Source organism: Oncorhynchus mykiss, chromosome 1, assembly GCF_013265735.2.
Source record: "Oncorhynchus mykiss isolate Arlee chromosome 1, USDA_OmykA_1.1, whole genome shotgun sequence".
NCBI lineage: Eukaryota > Metazoa > Chordata > Actinopteri > Salmoniformes > Salmonidae > Oncorhynchus > Oncorhynchus mykiss.
The window spans coordinates 43846579-43865532 of NC_048565.1; the positions used below are offsets into that span (position 1 = coordinate 43846579).

Consider the following 18954-nt stretch of genomic DNA (forward strand, 5'->3'; position numbering starts at 1 on the left):
AATTGACCGGTCATGCTCCACAAAAAGTGATCTTGAGGGTTTTTTCAGGCCTTTGTTGCAGTGTGGACATTGTGACAGTGTTGACTCTGGAGAGGGGAGTGGGCCGCAGGCACCATACACAATAGTAGGAGACGTGGGGCCTGCAGATGGAGAGATAATGACTTGGCATTTAAAAATAGGGAATAAATGTGATAACTGATGCACATGGGGTAGAAAGCTTACTTACCCTTTAGGCCATATAAAGTTGAACAAATTGAGCAAGTGAAGAAAATTTGAAAAGGGGCATTTCATCTTATCTGTACATTTTTCTGTGAGGGTTTGATCAAGTTTGACCTTCATCAGATAAAGCAAATCAGTCTTGTCATCATGTTGTCAGCGGGGCCTCTTAAAGTCTAACGTTATATCCTGTATATTTAGTGTATTTGTATATTAATATATCTGTGATTTTTGTGTCCTCCCTTGTGATTCTCGCATGAGTAAGTCAAGATCTAATGCTGGCCCATGGGAGCATGCCGGGGGAGCTTCCAGGAGACTAGCTTACTTGCTGCAGTGAAATTATTTTGGAAAAGGAACTGGACTCCCGTGCCGGTAGGCTTCTGTATTGGTTATAGAGCCCTACTTCAGCTGTTTGTGCTGGGCAATTTCACAGTGACAGAATATTGACCACATTTTTTCACTTTAAAATGTATGCCAAACAAAAAACATTGATCTCACATGCATTTTTCAGTGATATTTGCCTCAAAGCGAGCATAGAGGTAGTTTAGCTCGTCTGGTAGGCTCTTTTCACTGGGCAGCTCTCAGCTGTGCTTCCCTTTGTAGCCTGTAATGGTTTGCAAGCCCTGCCACATCCGACGAGCGTCAGAGCCGGTGTAGTATGATTCGATCTTAGTTCTGTATTGACGCTTTGCCTGTTTGATGGGTCGACGGAGAGCATAGCGGGATTTCTTATAAGTTTCCGGGTTAGAGTCCCGCTCCTTGAAAGCGGCAGCTCTAACCTTTAGCTCAGTGCGGATGTTGCCTGTAATCCATGGCTTCTGGTTTGGGTATGTACGTACGGTTATTGTGGGGATGACGTCATCGATACACTTATTGATGAAACCAATGACTGAGGTGGTGTACTCCTCAATGCCATCAGAGGAATCCTGGAATATATTCCAGTCTGTGCTAAAGTTTAGTATCTGCTTCATTTGACCACTTTTTTATTGATCTTGTCACTGGTGCTTCCTGCTTTAATTATTGCTTGTAAGCAGGAATCGGGAGGATAGAATTATGGTCAGATTTGCCAAATGTAGGGCGAGGGAGAGCTTCGTATCTGTCTCTGTGTGTGGAGTAAAGTTGGTCCAGAGTTTTTTCCCCCTCTGGTTGCACATTTAACATGCTGATAGAAATTAGGTAAAATGGATTTAAGTCCCCGGCTACTAGGAGTGCTGCCTCTGGGTGAGCGTTTTCTTGTTTGCTTATGGCGTAATACAGCTTATTCAATGCTGTTTTAGTGCCAGCCTCTGACTATGGTGGTATGTAAACAGCTATGAAAAATACAGTTGAAAACTCTGTAGGTAGGTAGTGTGGTCTACAGTTTATCATGAGATACTCTACCTCAGACGAGCAATAGCTCGAGACTTCGTTAGATGTCGTGCAGCTGTTATTTACAAAAATGCATGGTCCGCCGCCCCTGGTCTTACCAGACACCGCTGTTCTATCCTGCCGGTGCAGCGTATAACCAGACAGCTTTATGTTGATAGTGTCGTCGTTCAGCCACGTATCTGTGAAGCATAAGATATTACAGCTTTGAATGTCCCGTTGGTAGTTTAATCTTCCACGTAGGTCATCTATTTTATTGTCCAAAGATTAAACGTTTGCTAGCAGAATGGAAGGAAGTGGGGGTTTATTCGATCACCTACAAATTCTTAGAAGGCAGCCCGCCCTCCGGACCCTATTTCTCCGCCTCCTCTTCACGCAAATCACGGGAATCTGGGCCTGTTCCCGAGAAAGCAGTAAATCGTTCGCGTCGGCCTCGTCAGACTCGTTAAAAGAAAAAAAATATTCTGCCAGTCTGTGGTGAGTCATCGCAGTCCTGATGTCCAGAAGTTATTTTCGATCAGAAGAGACGGCAGCGGCAACATTATGTACAAAATAAGTAAAAAAAGAAGTTACAAACAACGCAAATAAACAAACAAAAAAACACAATGGGTTGGGGGCACGTAAAACGTCTGCCTTCTTCTCTGGTGCCATCTTACTTTTCAGGTCAGAGCTTCTGGCTTCTCCTCTCTCACCTAGCCAGCTGGAATATCTATGGGATGAGACAGCCGTTAACCCATCCCAGATTAACCCATTTAATTAACCCACTATAGCAACCCTATCAGAGATGGCTTGAAACTAAGTGTGATTGTTAAGTTGGTCGTGGAAAGTGAGGCTGTGGTTATTGATGTACTGTGCACATAAAGTTGATGGAAATCTTAGAGCAGGTGCTGCTACATGAATTCATTCATGGGTATAATTCAATGTATGGAATGGACATCAGGATATTGAAGCAATAAGGCCTGAGGGTGTGTGGTACATGGCCACGTCCAAGGGCTGTTCTTAGGCACGACGCATTTCGGAGTGCCTGGATACAGCCATTAGCCGTCGAATATTGGCCATGTACCACAAACCCCTAAGGTGCCTTATTACTATTATGAACTGGTTACTGAAGTAATTAGAGCAGTAAAAACAAATGTTTTATCATACCCATGGTATACGGTCTCATATACCACGGCCAGCATTCTTGGCTGGAACCACCCAGTTTATAATGGCTGTTACATCACATACACAAACAGAGAAAGAGAGTGTGCTTGTATGGGCCTAATGAGCCGTTAGGCTGATGACATCACCCCTGTGTGTGGGCCTACAGTACACCCAAATTCCAAGGTTCACCCGCACACATTCACCCCAAGGGTGCTCTGTTGACTGCTCTGTAAACTCTCTCTCCTATAATGATTGGTGTTGTGTGAGGAGAAGACTGGGATGTTTGCAGTCACCCAGTACACAGAAGACTAGAAACTGTGAGTCTCGTTCCCATATCAGCACTCCATCTTCCTTGCTATAGTCCTGGCAAGTGCGGGAAAGAGACTGTAGACTCTCCCTCTGTCTCATTCACGCCTCCTGCTTTGTGAGACAGCCATTAGCTGCTTCTCTGTGTGTCTGCTGGAGCTGACACAGAACACCAATCAGCCTGCCTGCTGCCAGAGAGCAACGCTGTCTCTCTCTCTCATCCCTGCAATTACTCAGCTAATGCAGATTTGTCAAACAAAGTGAACATGTGAGTGTGTGTGGTTCTCCACATTAGAGCTCACATTAGAGCTCCCCCCATCCAATCTTATTCATTATGATCTAAAAAGTAGCACTGATTCTGGATCAGCACTCCTACTCAGACGCTTTGTAGATACAGGTCCTGATTCCATCTCACCCTAGGGCAGGGTTTCCCAAGCTCGGTCCTGGGGTCCCCCCTGGGTGCGCGTTTAGATTTTTGCCCTAGCACTACACAGCTGATTCAAATAACCAACTCATTATCAAGTTTTAATTATTTGAATCAGCTGTGTAGTGCTAGAGCAAAAACCAAAACGTGCCCCCAGGGGGGCCCCAGGACCGAGTTTTGGAAACCCTGCCCTAGGGTATCAACGGATTTCTAAGGATGAAGACATACTGTAGAATTGTCAGGGTGAAACGTGTTGTGTCATTCAGAGGGTTCTGGATGGTGTAACCACAGTCAGTTAAGAACACATTCTTATTCACAATGACAGCCTAGGAACAATGGGTTAACTGCGTCAAGCGTTAAAAAGAGGGGCAAAGTGCAGTTCATTTGTTTTTATACCAGTTTGACGATTTATCAATTTGCTCACATTTTCACTTTCAATTCACATCGGAGTGCTGCTGCAGGCTCTGTGCGTGTCTTGACTAATCCAATTCACGGAAATCGCAGCTCTCTCCACTTTCTCCCAGTATTTATTTAGCAAGGGTGATAACACATCGCTATCGGCAGACACAAGCAAATACACTTACATAAATTTAGCCGTCTATACACCTAAAAATGTGCAATCTGACATGAAGTATTGCCGGGTTCCCCAACTGGCAGGTCCTTTTATTTAGCCCCATAGGTTAAAAATATATATAAAATAGAGACACATGATCGTATAAAATATAAGCAAGGTTTAGAAATTATTATATTTTAGTCAAACCTATCTGTTTGGGCTTCTTGGGTCATTTGGCAGTGTTCAAATTATTTGTAATTATCTTCCGGCCCCCGAACATCCGCTCTTGAAAAGAATCGGACAATTGCTAAATCTAGTTGATGATCCCTGATGTATGGCATGAAAACTAGACTATTTGTCAGTCTGTTCAGCAGCGGCTACATAGTCTAGCCTATTGCACGCTCTGTCCCTCTGTCCAGGGTAAACAAATCGGTAACGTTGTGTATTTATTTATTTATTTCCCACTTGCTTGAGAAAATGTGAATGGGATCAAGTGTGGTTCCAACTTCAAGCTGACTGGGCTACCTAGACTTTATCAACACAAAATGGTTAACTGGAATGAATCAATAAAACACAACAGCTGACAAAGACTGACAAAGGCCTACAGTTACATAAGGGCAGGACTACACGATGCAAACCAGCAAAAAGCAAGCTCGGCCCTGTGAGATGTATTGTCCAATCATGTTGCTTTCTCTGTGTCTGTGAACAAGTAAAGTACACTGTTGCTGCAGTTTGACAGGGTTTTCATCCTCCCCAAGGGCCAGGAGTCTTTTTTAAACCATGTGACCTAATTACAAAAACTCTTGTGGTGCCACTTCTGCATAAGAGGAACACCTCAGATTGAGACAAATTGGTGACTGAATGGGTTCCTTTCATTTCTCCAGATACACTTGATTTATATAATACAGACCTTCAGTTAATGCCATTCAATACCTTTAATTTAGACAGAATGGAGATAACTGCAGAAATATGAAAACATTTGAAACTTACAACATAAAATAAACAAAATGTATGATTTGATGTAACATAGTGTTTCCTTTAACATTTATATATGAAATAACATTTCCTGTTATCCACTTTTAAGTTGGGAAGTGAATACTTAGTTTCTGATTGACTTGGGTAATGACCAATGGGGCAGAGTTTTTACCGTCATTGTCAGTGCCGGTGCTGAAGAATGGATAAAGTTTAGCAGGTTTTAAAGCGTGATTGGAGAAAGAATAGATATGAGACCTGTTGTCCACATCATAAAAGGAGACCTGACCCTGTTCATAATCAATATAAATCCCTATCTTCTGGGGAGTCGGATTAAGATAGAGGTGGACAGGAAGCTCATCAAGAGCTATATACTCATTCTCATCCCTCATCCATAGAGCCAGGTATCCATTGTCAGGCTCCACAATAGTCCTTCCCTTCCTGTTGATGAACTCTCCTGCCACTCCTAAAACCCAGTCAGTCTTTCCTTCCACCTGCACCTCATAGTATAATCTCCCTGAGGAGAAACCCTCCTTTCCTAGGACATTAACAACAAAATCAAACCTTTGAGGGCCGTCTGTGACATTTTGCCGGAGATCTCCAAATCTCACTTGTTTCCCGTCTTCAGAGACGATGAGGTTGGGATGTGCTGTATCAGGGTCCAGAGTCACATTCACTGCACACGTCTTGATCCTTCCCAACTCAGCAGCAGACAGCCTGTTCTCTTCACCATCGAGTGCTTCCCTCAGCTTGTTCACAGCTCTCCTCATAGCTCCAACACTGGGATCACTGTGAACGCTGACCTCAGACCAGTCGATGGTAGCCGGTGGGGTACAAAGGGATGGGAACATCTGGAGAAGGTGGAGGTGGTCTTCAGTGTGTGAGAGCTGCTCCAGCTCATTGCTTCTCTTCTGTAGCTGAGAGATTTCCTGTGATAGCTTTAGAATGTGCTCTAGAGCCCAGGTTGCTGCTGCTTCCTGGTTCTTCTCAATCTCCTCAATTACTTTTATGTAGGTCTGCTCAACGAGCCTTGCCATTTCAGTCAGTAACAGCACTGTGTCCTCTTTCTCCCTCTCCACATTTTTCTCACTGTGTATTGCAGCGTGTGCAATCTCCTTTATCCTCTCACGTCGGTCCTGGATCATCAGCTGCATTTCCACCCTCACTTTTTTTACGTCTATCTCTCCACACTCATCCCTTGTGTGGACGTAGTGGTTCTTGCCCTTGCAGAATGGATACTGACCGGTTTGGCCGCTTCCACAGGTGTGTCTGTCTTGTTTCATGCTGTACTCATACTCCAGGTCTTCCTCCTCATCATCGATCTCAATATCTTCTTCGAATTCCTGCAGAGTAGTGGTGCATGTCAGGCACACAGATAACAGCAGGTACAACAGGCTGGCATTCAGGGCCCTCCCTATCCTATTGTTGTTTGGTGACATTTCTGGGAACAAGAAAACACAGTCATGTTTTAGTCTAGTTTAGCTTAGTTTTTGTTCAGTCCATCTAGAATATAAATGCAAAGCCCCATTTAAGAACTGAAACTTTAATGACTGGTATATATCCATGTAGAGATAAAAGGCAGCATTGGTTACGTGTATTCTCTGCCAGTCAATGACTTATGCATCATTAGCCTGGTTCTGAAAACATAACAGAGAGGCTAAATCTCAAACCGAACAAATCATCTAGAACAAAAGGGAGACCAACTCTATATTAATGCCTATAATTTTGGAATGAGATGTTCGACGAGCAGATGTTCATACTTTGGTCATATAGTGTAGGTAACATGACTTGCATGGGATTTGTGCCACAGAAAACAGTGCCAGGCCAAGCATGGATTGCTGTCATACCTTGTATCAACAACAAACACATACAAACACTTCTCACTCAGGACGCAAATAATAATTGGGATGCCAGTGATCAAAAAATTGAATGTATCCTCGGGCATATTATTAGGATACTACCATGAAATAACATTTTAACTGTATAATGTATTGTAGAAAATCCACAATTTATCTACAAAAGTTTGCGATGTCCAATCTATACATTGCATTTCTATTAAATCTACAATATGTAACTTTTTAGGCGACACACCAAATTCATATTGAAATGTGAGATATACATCTTAAATTCTCACTGAAAGCAAGTCTAAGAAGCAGTAGATATGTTCTATGCTTGCTATTTCTATGTGTCTCGTTCTTAAGTTTTATTTTTGCGTCTTACTTTTAGCTTCAAACAGCTGAAAAGACCATAATAAATATATTTCACAACGGTTTAGATGGTACAATGATTCTCTACATAATGAATGCTTTTTTTGTCACAAACTGAAATTAGGCGAACTATTACAATTTTTGCAACCAGGAAATAGAGTGATTTCTGCATAGTGCACCTTTAAAGCGTTAAGAAATGTCCCCTTGGTAAATAAACTTGTCCACTCACCTGATTATGTGTTTGCCTCTAGTAGTGTCTCAGTTGGCTCTCTTCTTTCACTTCACTTGAAAGAGGATTACTTTATATCCAGTACCTGGCCAGGATAGTTTCACTTTACCATAATACCCTGACGTCAGTCATACCAGCATAAAATATGTATTTCCTCCTCCTCCCCCTTCTTATAAAGAACTATTGCATAAAATCAACTTAAAGGAACTCAAGTTAAATATTAACTTAAGTCGGTGCACATTATATAATTTGGACTTAATACAACACCCTAAATCATCAAACCACTAGTTCAGTGAACTAAACCACTGACTCCATAGCAGCCCAGTATATAGGACATGAGGCCCTAATGAATCATTAGCTTTATGGAGAGCTGAAGACAGAGGACTAGGACACATCTATTTCCTTGTAGACACACACACCCTTATTTACCACATGGCTGCCTGGAGTTTGACAGGTCCTATGTGGTTCTTAACATTTTTATGCATGGATGAAGGCTGAGAGGCTGTCACACCCTCAGGAGATATCAAGACTCAGGATAAGACCCAGATGCAGACACCAGAGGCGGATAGTTCGGTTCTCAGAATATTTATTATAGCAAAGGGCAGGTCGAGGGCAGGCAGAGGTTCCTAATCCGAGTCAATAAGGGACCGAACAGCAGGCAGGCTCAGGACAGGAAGACTAGAAAACAAGAACTTGCAAAATGGGAAACACGCTGGTAAGACCTGGCATAACAAGACAAACTGGCAAGAGACAAACAGAAAACGCAGGTATAAGTACACAGGGGATAATGCAGAAAAATAGGAGACACCTGGTGGGGGGTGGAGACAAGCACAAGACAGGTGAAACAGATCAGGGTGTGACAGGGGATCAGGTTAAGAGACATGCGGTGCATATTTTTTGGTTCTGAAATCTACAGAAGAGACAGGAAGGACAATGACAATTTTCAGAGTCACATATCTGTAAAGCTTAGAGGATCTCATGTCAAAAGCTGTTGAAGTAATATGGCTGCAGGTTCACCTGCCTCACCTAATGCCTATTATTGTGGGAAGTTGCTATAGACCACCGAGTGCTAACAGACAGTATCTGGATAATACACTGATTGTACAAAACAATAGGAACATGACATATAGACTGACCAGGTGAAATCTATGATCCCTTATTGATGTCACCTGTTAAATCCACTACAGTCCGTGTAGATGAATGGGAAGGGACAGGTTAAAGCCTTAAGACAATTGAGACATGGATTGTGTATGTGTGCCATTCAGAATGTGCAAGACAAAAGATTGAAGTGCCTTTGAACGGGGTATGGTAGTAGGTCCGAGGCGTACCGGTTTCAGTGTGTCAAGAACTGAAACGCTGCTGGGTTTTTCACACTCAACACTTTCCGATGTTGTAACGGTTTTGACTTGAGGTTATTATTTATAGGGGTGCCAGGTAGATTGTGCCTACCAGAGAGATCTTTGGTTTCTCCTTTTGGTTTGGGAGGGAATGAGTCCCATCTGGTTCGTCAAGTCTACACCAATACAAAGGACTTATGTAAAAGTCAGGATAGAAATAAACTTTTGAAAAACCCTTAAAACATTGGAAAGAACTTCAAAAACAACTGTATTCTTTTGGCGTGGGTTGTATTACCAACATAAATGATTACACACATATAATAATAATAATAATACACAATGAGTTCTGGTTCCTCCTGAAATGTCCTGTACCTCGGGCACCTCGGGCCTAAAAAGAGTCCAGCCCGGTAAAGAAGTTCAGGGAACTCAAGTGACCTTTGTCACGAAATGTTTGTCCGTTCATTCAAGTGTAGCGTAAACCCAGTATTAATCATACGCTTTATAGTTGTGTGGTAAAATAATTGTATCAACTCTTACTAAGTCGTCAACTACAACTAACTACATAAATCATCACAGTATACATCACATCAAAACAAATGAAATACCGTATTCAAAAAGGTTGCAGTCAGTCAGTCAGACAATCCGCCAACAGATCTCCAGCAGAGAAAGGCCACTAAGAACAGAGAGGTGTAGTCCACGGACGCAAAGAGTGGATCCGATCCTGGGTAAACTCTATTAGGCTACAAAACACACGGAATAGTGAGGGTTGAACACATCCTCATTCACGTCTCCATCACAACCCCACTTTTGCTAATCTGATGCTGGCTATTTAATTGGAAATTAAAGGGAAAGTGCCCTATTGGAAGGAGAAGCACTGAGACAGTTCAGAAAAAGTCAGGGCCGTCACACACCCCCTCCCCTGCAAAAAGCTGACCATTGCACTGGAAGGCACATCTTGGTCGGGGAAACCGAGAAATGTCTCCATCACTTTCCTCTACAAAAATATGAATTACTTTTTGGCGCTCATGCTCCTCAGCTGAGGGGTCACCGGCCTTTAAGTGTGAGACTTCTGGGTCTGGGAATCCGGGAAAAGTCTCCTCACTTTCCTCTTCAAAGACATCCAGGACCTTGCGGCCCTCAATCGCCTCCAATTCCTCAGCCGAGGGGTAACAGGCCTTAAGGCGTGAGACATGGACAACGTGCATATCTTCACCTGTATCCTCTTTCACCACTCGGTAGTTCAAAGGGCCCATCTGCTCCAAAATCCTATATGGTCCTTGCCATTTAGGAGTGAGCTTGGCCGAGAAGAATCGTTCAGCTTTCGAGTAAGGATGAGAGCGAAGCCACACCCGATCACGAAGCTGGGACTGCATGTCTCGTCTGTTCTTATCATAATTTCTCTTCTGCTTGAGTCGAGCCTGGAACATGTTCTTTGAGACAAGAGCTCTCAAGTCGTGGAGATGGATTACCTGGTCATAGCAAGCAGCGTCTGGAGTAAGCTGCTGGGGCTGTAGCACCATATCCAAGGGTCCTCGGAGGGAACGACTTAGGTTCAGCTCTGCAGGTGTGACTCCAGTGGACTCTTGCACAGCAGAATTCAGGGCAAATCAAAACTCGTGAAGGTGCTTGTCCCAGTGTCTGTGCTGGGTCCCTACATAGGAAGCAACCATTGTCTTCAAGGTTCGATTTACTCTCTCAGTGAGGTTGGTCTGTGGGTGATAGGCCGTGGTCAACTTCTGTCTCAGGTTCCATCTTTGGCAGATCTCCTCAAAGAGATCAGAGACAAATTGGGAACCTCGATCAGACAGGATGTAATCAGGCACTCCCCAGCGAGTCAGGATCTTTTTTGTATGGATGTTAGAGACGGTCCTTGCTGTGAGGAGCAAAGAGCTCCACCCACTTTGATTAGTAATCAACAAAAACAAGCATGTACACATTCTGATTGGAGCTTCTAGGAAATGGACCCATCAAATCCACTCCTAACATTTCCCAAGGTCGGGTAACGACCTTTTGCTGCAACTTGCCAACAGGCTTTCTACCTTCTGGTTTGTACATTTGACAAACCTGACAGTTTTGGATGTGTGCTTGCAACCGCTTGTAGATTTTGAACCTGCCCAAATTACCAGCTAATGGGTCTTCATGGAAATGTTGAAGCAGTTGAAGGTGTAGAGTTTCAGGTATGTACATTTGGTAGAGTGTTCTGTGAGGTAGTTGTACTACTCGGTAGACTTTGTCTTCATTGATGGTCAACTTTGTGGTAGGATTGACCATCTTTTCTCCATCTTTCAGAATAGTCTGGTACAAAGCCTGTACTTCTGGATCATCCTGTTGGACTTTCCAAATGGCCTCATCAGAGATAGGAAAGTCAGTTTTGGGTGAGTCTCGACTGCTTGACAGGACAGTAGCACATGTAAGATGAGGGCCACCATTACCACAAGCAGGAGCTCTGGATAAGGCATCTGGAACAGTGTTGTATTTTCCTTTCCTGTATTCTACTGCAAAGGTGAACTCTTGCAACCGTAGAGCCCATCTGATGAGTCTGGTGCTTGGTTTGTTGGTCTTGAACACCCACACTAGGGTGGAATGGTCCGTGACTACAGTGAAATGTCTTCCCTCCAGGTAGTACCTCCAGTTTTCCAAAGCCCAGACATCTGCAAGGCACTCTTGCTCGGTTGTGGAGTAGTTCCGTTCTGCTCCATTCAATGTCCAACTGGCGAACTCTAGCACTTCTTCGGTGCCAAGTCCAGTCTGTTGGACTAGGACAGCACCAAGTCCAACATCACTTGCATCAGTGTAAACAACAAAAGGGCAATCAAAGTTGGGATGACCTCAAATGGGAGGTGTGACGAGGTGTCGTTTCAGAGATTCCTTTTCACTTCAACGCGTTGAGGGGTTCTGCCACCTGGGAGAAGTTCGACACAAATCGTAGGTACCATCCAGCCATCCCAAGGAACCATTGAAGGTCCTTGAGTGTGGTTGGCACAGGGAAGTCTTGTACAGCCTTTGTCTTTTCAGGATCCACATGAATGCTGTCAAAAGACAAAATATGGCCAAGGAACTTCAGGGAGGTTTGGCAGAAGTTGTTCTTCTTCATATTCAAGGTCAGACCAGTTTCTCTTAGCTTGTCCAACACTGCTTGAAGATCTTGAAAGTGTTGTTCTCTGTTCTGGGAGTAGATAATTATATCGTCCAGGTAGACGAAACAGATCTTCCCTTTGAGCTCACCTAACGCAATCCCCATGAGTCTTTGGAAAGTGGCAGGTGCATTCTTTAATCCAAAAGGCATCACCTTAAAGGAAAACAAGCCCTCAGCACAGACAAAAGCAGTCTTGTCCTTGCTTTCCTGGTCCATCTCAACCTGCCAATAACCACTATTGAGGTCAAGGGTAGTGAACACAACAGCGCCAGACAATGACTCCAGGATCTCGTGGATGGTGGGAAGAGGATAGGCATCAGTCTGGGAAACATTGATGGTCTTCCTATAGTCCACAAAAAAATCTAAGATCACCCGTCTTTTTTGGGATGAGGACAACAGGAGCAGTCCAGGGAGAGGATGAATGTTCTATTATATCTTGTGTTAACATATCATTAATGAGTCCCTTTTGGGTGATTAGCTTCGCTGGGAACAAACGATATGGCTTTTGCTTGATCGGCATTTCCTGTGTAAGGAATATTTTGTGCTTCAGGAGCCCGGTGTGTCCTAGCTTTGAAGTACATACATCAGCAATGTTCTGCAGCTGTTCCAACAGCCTTAACTCCTCTGGCTGTTCCAGCTGAGCTCTTCTCACAGCCTGTAAAAGGAGATCATCAGAAGGATTAGCAAGGGTTAGTGGTACCGGAGCAACGGCAGAGAAGACTGACACATTTGAACCCCAATCATGTAACTTTGTAGCTTCTGATTGGAAGAAATGCTTCTTGCTCGGATTGTATGGAAACCAGTAGCAATTGTGTGCGATATCAATCTGGACACCACTGAAGTACATGAAATCAATTCCCGACACGACAGGAAAAGCAAGTTTCTTGGTTTGTAGGATAACAGAAGGAATCATATAGGAGCGATTACACAGGCGGAACTCTACCTCACTCCATCCAAGTGGTCGTTTAGCCTCACCATCAGCCAGATAGAGTGGACCTTCAGTCCACGGCTTCAAGTTGTATTGTGGACCTTTATCTTCCTTCCACAGTTTCTCATTGAGCAGTGTGTAGGATGACCCGGTGTCCATGGGCCTATGGACAGGGGTAACACCAGTTGGTGCAGTATTAACTGAAAAGGGGATGTCGATGGGGGGGCGTAAGCAGTGACTCTTGGGGTTTCAGCTCTGGTTAAAGCACCCAGAGTAGGATGGTCATTCCTGCGAAGAGAGTTAGGTGTGTTGGCCTGTTGTGATTTGTGGTTTCTGGAAGGGTTTACTTGATACGGTCTTAGACATGTAGCTGAAGAATGTCCCTTTTGGCTACATCTCCAACAGAACATGGGATGGGTCTTGGCTGGAGACTGGCTGTTGTTAATGGTCTGGCTTGGGTAACTGTTTGGGTGTCTGTTTCTTTCTCTGTTCATATTGCTGTTGGCATTCTCTGTCCTTCTCAAACTGCTGTCCCAGGTGAACCAGTCCATCGACAGTGGTGACTCTTTCTCTGAGTTGACTGGCTAGTAGAGGGTTGATGCTCTTCAAGATCAATTTAATGACCTCTTCCTCCTCAATGCCAGGTTTCCACCTTCTGCACAGGGAGTGGTAACCGTATGCAAAGTCACAGATACGCTCTTTCTCTCTTTGCACTCGATTTCTGACACTGTCTGCCAACTCATCTGTGTAGTCCTCAGACAGAAATGCAGAGGAATACTTGGCCTCAAAGTCAGCCCAGGAGGTAGTGGTGAGACGTGCCACATCCCACCAGTCTCGAGCTGTCCCATGCAACACAATCCTCAATGTGGCAAGGAGTTCTTCATCAGCCAGGGGATTGAGGGCAAGAAAGTCACGACATCTTTCCAGATACATTAGCGGATCAGGATTGTCATTTTTTTCCCCAAGGTGGGAAATTGCAATTTAATGGGCATCGCCCCCATATGACATCTACTCATATCACCATGAACAAAAGAGCTAGGAGGGATTGAGGAGGTACAGGGGGAGGGAGTTATCGGACCATGAAAATGAACACCAGGATGCATGATGGACTGCATTCTGCAAGGGGGGTCTGCAGCATGGTCTTGTCTTGGGCAGTTCGGAGGTGCGATCTTGGCCCACATTGATCTGAACAGAAGTGGACACCAGAGAAACTCTGTGCAAGGAGTTGTGCCTAATGGAGGCCATGTCCACAGACACGTCATCCAACATTTTAACACAATTAGAGAGTTCTGTCTGCAAGTGGTCTACAGTGTTAACCATGGGATAAAACAGAATTAACGTCCTTGAGAACCTCAGTGTGGTGATGTTGCAGGCGCCATTGGAGAGTGGCAGTGAGTTGGTTTCGTTGGTAGTCAAACAGCCTGTCCATGACACCAGTAATTTCCCCTCTTCCACTCTCACTGAGCTCTGTCAGCGTGTGGGTTAGAGTGCTCAGTGAGTTTCTGAATTCCATGGCACTCTGTTGTTGCTCTTCACTCAGACATTTGAATTTATGGTGGATTAGACTTTGGAGATGTTGAGTCCGACGAATATCAAGGATGTCACCTTGAAGTTGTAAGACTACAACCTCTGGAGATAAACCAGACAATGGAGGAAGGTTGGGTGTCAGAGGGAGGGCTAGCTCAGTACTTCCACACAGATCCATGTCAATAAGTGAGTAACTGGTTAGACCTCCTTTGGCCTGTGGTCCAGACCGAGCATTCAGATTCCCAGGGCTCTGGCCCAAATCAACTCCATTATTTCCATTCACAATATGATTTGTATTGTCAGCTTGATGGTCAGAATGGCTCTGTGTATTCCCATTGACAGGTAGGATATGGATGAGCACATTTTCTTGGGGTGAATCCATTGTTTTAATTCCACACAAAATATTTGCTTTGGTTAGTTTTCAATGTTGAGCTGTCCCATCTGGGGTGCCATTTTTTTATGTAACGGTTTTGACTTGAGGTTATTATTTATAGGGGGCAGGGTATATGCAGCAGTTTCCGCCACCTGGCTCGTTGCGAACTTTGAAGACCATTTCTTCCTAACAAAGACCGTAATTAATTTGCCAGTTTTATATAATTATGACATAACATTGAAGGTTGTGCAATGTAACAGCAATATTTAGACTTAGGGATGCCACCCGTTAGATAAAATACGGAACGGTTCCGTATTACACTGAAAGAATAAACGTTTTGTTTTCAAAATGATAGTTTTCGGATTTGACACAGACATATGGAAATGTCTGCTCTACCCAAAATTACAACCAAGTAATTGCAGTATTACCACAAAAATGGAAGAGGCAAGTAGAAGGGGAAAAAAGTAAGGAACTTGTATGTCGGCCCTCCATTAAAGAACATAAATGGTTAAAGAAAAGTGTGATAAATAAAAACATATACCAATTTAATTTCAGGACCAAAAAACTGAAAGCAGTGCCATATAAATTGCTAAATAGTTGGGAAGAGATTTTCGATTACCCATTCCATGGCACATGATTTATGAATTGATATGCAAAACAACGCTGGATTAAAAAAAAATTCAATTTAAATTACTACACAAAATTCTTGCAACCAATAGAATGTTATATATATATATATATATATATATATATATATATATATATATATGGGGGATGCAATCTCCCCAGCTCTGCAGATTTTGCTGTGAGGAGGCAGTCATAAGATAATTTATTTTGGTATTGTCCATATGTAGCTCGTTTTTGGTCACAGGTCCAGGAATGACTGAAGAATTCCAACATTTGCCTGGAACTAACGCTGCAGATCGGAATACTGGGTGATTTGAAAAACCATAGTCAATCAATCAATAATATAATTATTATTTTACCAGAAATTTATATTTTACAATCTGTAGAAGCTATGAGAATAGAAAGGTTCAATACTTTTGTGAAGCATCACTGCACAGTTGAAAATATACAAATAGAAATCCAAAATGGATGATGTTGAGAAATAGATGGGAGGGGTTGAATGGAGCTGAAGGGTGGGACTAATAACAAGATAACCAATGTAAAACATACGGGATCTGTAAAATGTATATAGGTTCAGAAATTTTGTGAAATAGCACAGTTACAAATAGAACTGGTTGGACATCAGAAATAGAGGAAGATCTAAAAACAAACAACATATAACTCTTAACTATTGTAAAATAGATTGTGTCTGTAAAATGTGTATAAGATGCATAAACTAAAGGTAGAAGCCTAAGTGTTATTGTATATTAGTTTACTCTAATTGGGGGAAGTGTGGTAGGGTTTGTGGGGAATAAAAAAAAAGTGTGTTTTTCTATATACAGTGCCTTGCGAAAGTATTCGGCCCCCTTGAAGTTTGCGACCTTTTGCCACATTTCAGGCTTCAAACATAAAGATATAAAACTGTATTTTTTTGTGAAGAATCAACAACAAGTGGAACACAATCATGAAGTGGAACGACATTTATTGGATATTTCAAACTTTTTTAACAAATCAAAAACTGAAAAATTGGGCGTGCAAAATTATTCAGCCCCCTTAAGTTAATACTTTGTAGCGCCACCTTTTGCTGCGATTACAGCTGTAAGTCGCTTGGGGTATGTCTCTATCAGTTTTGCACATTGAGAGACTGAATTTTTTTCCCATTACTCCTTGCAAAACAGCTCGAGCTCAGTGAGGTTGGATGGAGAGCATTTGTGAACAGCAGTTTTCAGTTCTTTCCACAGATTCTCGATTGGATTCAGGTCTGGACTTTGACTTGGCCATTCTAACACCTGGATATGTTTATTTTTGAACCATTGCATTGTAGATTTTGCTTTATGTTTTGGATCATTGTCTTGTTGGAAGACAAATCTCCATCCCAGTCTCAGGTCTTTTGCAGACTCCATCAGGTTTTCTTCCAGAATGGTCCTGTATTTGGCTCCATCCATCTTCCCATCAATTTTAACCATCTTCCCTGTCCCTGCTGAAGAAAAGCAGGCCCAAACCATGATGCTGCCACCACCATGTTTGACAGTGGGGATGGTGTGTTCAGTGTGATGAGCTGTGTTGCTTTTTCGCCAAACATAACGTTTTGCATTGTTGACAAAAAGTTCAATTTCATCTGACCAGAGCACCTTCTTCCACATGTTTGGTGTGTCTCCCAGGTGGCTTGTGGCAAACTTTAAACAACACTTTTTATGGATATCTTTAAGAAATGGCTTTCTTCTTGCCACTCTTCCATAAAGGCCAGATTTGTGCAATATACGACTGATTGTTGTCCTATGGACAGAGTCTCCCACCTCAGCTGTAGATCTCTGCAGTTCATCCAGAGTGATCATGGGCCTCTTGGCTGCATCTCTGATCAGTCTTCTCCTTGTATGAGCTGAAAGTTTAGAGGGACGGCCAGGTCTTGGTAGATTTGCAGTGGTCTGATACTCCTTCCATTTCAATATTATCGCTTGCACAGTGCTCCTTGGGATGTTTAATGCTTGGGAAATATTTTTGTATCCAAATCCGGCTTTAAACTTCTTCACAACAGTATCTCGGACCTGCCTGGTGTGTTCCTTGTTCTTCATGATGCTCACTGCGCTTTTGACGGACCTCTGAGACTATCACAGTGCAGGTGCATTTATACGGAGACTTGATTACACACAGGTGGATTGTATTTATCATCATTAGTCATTTAGGTCAACATTGGATCATTCAGAGATCCTCACTGAACTTCTGGAGAGAGTTTGCTGCACTGAAAGTAAAGGGGCTGAATAATTTTGCACGCCCAATTTTTCAGTTTTTGATTTGTTAAAAAAGTTTGAAATATCCAATAAATGTCGTTCCACTTCATGATTGTGTCCCACTTGTTGTTGATTCTTCACAAAAAAACACAGTTTTATATCTTTATGTTTGAAGCCTGAAATGTGGCAAAAGGTCGCAAAGTTCAAGGGGGCCGAATACTTTCGCAAGGCACTGTATGTGTATATTTATGCATATGTGAATGGATATATATATATTTACCCCAAAAATATATGGGGGATTGGAAATGATTTATTATTTATTTATTTCACCTTTATTTAACCAGGTAGTTGAGAACAAGTTCTCATTTGCAACTGCGACCTGGCCAAGATAAAGCATAGCAATTCGACACATACAACAACACAGAGTTACACATGGAATAAGCAAAACATACAGTCAATAATACAGTAGAGATAAAGAAAACAAAAAATCTATATACAGTGAGTGCAACTGAGGTAAGTTAAGGCAATAAATAGGCCATGGTAGCGAAGTAATTACAATATAGCAATTAAACACTGGAATGGTAGATGTGCAGAAGATGAATGTGCAAGTAGAGATACTGGGGTGCAAAGGAGCAAGATAAATAAATGAATACAGTATGGGGATGAGGTAGGTAATAGATGGGCTGTTTACAGATGGGCTATGTACAGGTGCAGTGATCTGTGAGCTGCTCTGACAGCTGGTGCTTAAAGCTATTGAGGGACATATGAGTCTCCAGCTTCAGAGATTTTTGCAGTTCGTTCCAGTCATTGGCAGCAGAAAACTGGAAGGAAAGACGACCAAAGGAGGAATTGGCTTTGGGGGTGACCAGTGAGATATACCAGCTGGAGCGCGTGGTACAAGTGGGTGCTGCAATGGTGACCAGTGAGCTGAGATAAGGCGGGGCTTTACCTAGCAGAGACTTGTAGATAACCTGTAGCCAGTGGGTTTGGCGACGAGTATCACGTGAGGGCCATCCAACGAGAGCGTACAGGTCACAATGGTGGTTAGTGTATGGGGCTTTGGTGACAAAACGGATGGCACTGTGATAGACTGCATCCAGTTTGTTGAGTAGAGTGTTGGAGGCTATTTTATAGATGACATCACCAAAGTCGAGGATCGGTAGGATGGTCAGTTTTACGAGGGTATGTTTGGCAGCATGAGTGAAGGATGCTTTGTTGCGATATAGGAAGCCAATTCTAGATTTAATTTTGGATTGGAGATGCTTAATGTGAGTCTGGAAGGAGAGTTTACAGTCTAACCAGACACCCAGGTATTTGTAGTTGTCCACGTATTCTAAGTCAGAGCCGTCCAGAGTAGTGATGCTGGACGGGCGAGCAGGTAAGGGCAGTGATCGATTGAATAGC

General features: G+C 43.0%; 2 protein-coding genes across 6 annotated transcripts in view; one reads left to right on the forward strand and one right to left on the reverse strand.

The window, feature by feature from the left end:
• bicd1a (bicaudal D homolog 1a) overlaps positions 1-18954 on the forward strand; it is a 96772-nt gene that overhangs the window by 24508 nt on the left and 53310 nt on the right. The window lies entirely within an intron of this gene.
• LOC110523368 (erythroid membrane-associated protein) lies at positions 4928-7543 on the reverse strand. Of its 2 annotated transcripts, none has more exons than XM_021602004.2 (2): positions 7416-7543; positions 4928-6420 (listed from the first exon to the last, which is right to left on the reverse strand). In XM_021602004.2, the coding sequence occupies exon 2, from the start codon at positions 6416-6418 to the stop codon at positions 5087-5089; it is 1332 nt and encodes a 443-aa protein (XP_021457679.2). In that variant the 5' UTR covers positions 6419-6420; positions 7416-7543; the 3' UTR covers positions 4928-5086. The 2 variants fall into 2 exon arrangements, with proteins under 2 accessions (XP_021457679.2, XP_021457688.2); XM_021602013.2 differs by having other exon boundaries at positions 4928-6322; positions 7416-7514.

Excerpts from the sequence above, each read along its gene's own strand:
- LOC110523368 (XM_021602004.2), bottom strand. The coding sequence starts at position 6,418 with ATGTCACCAAACAACAATAGGATAGGGAGGGCCCTGAATGCCAGCCTG.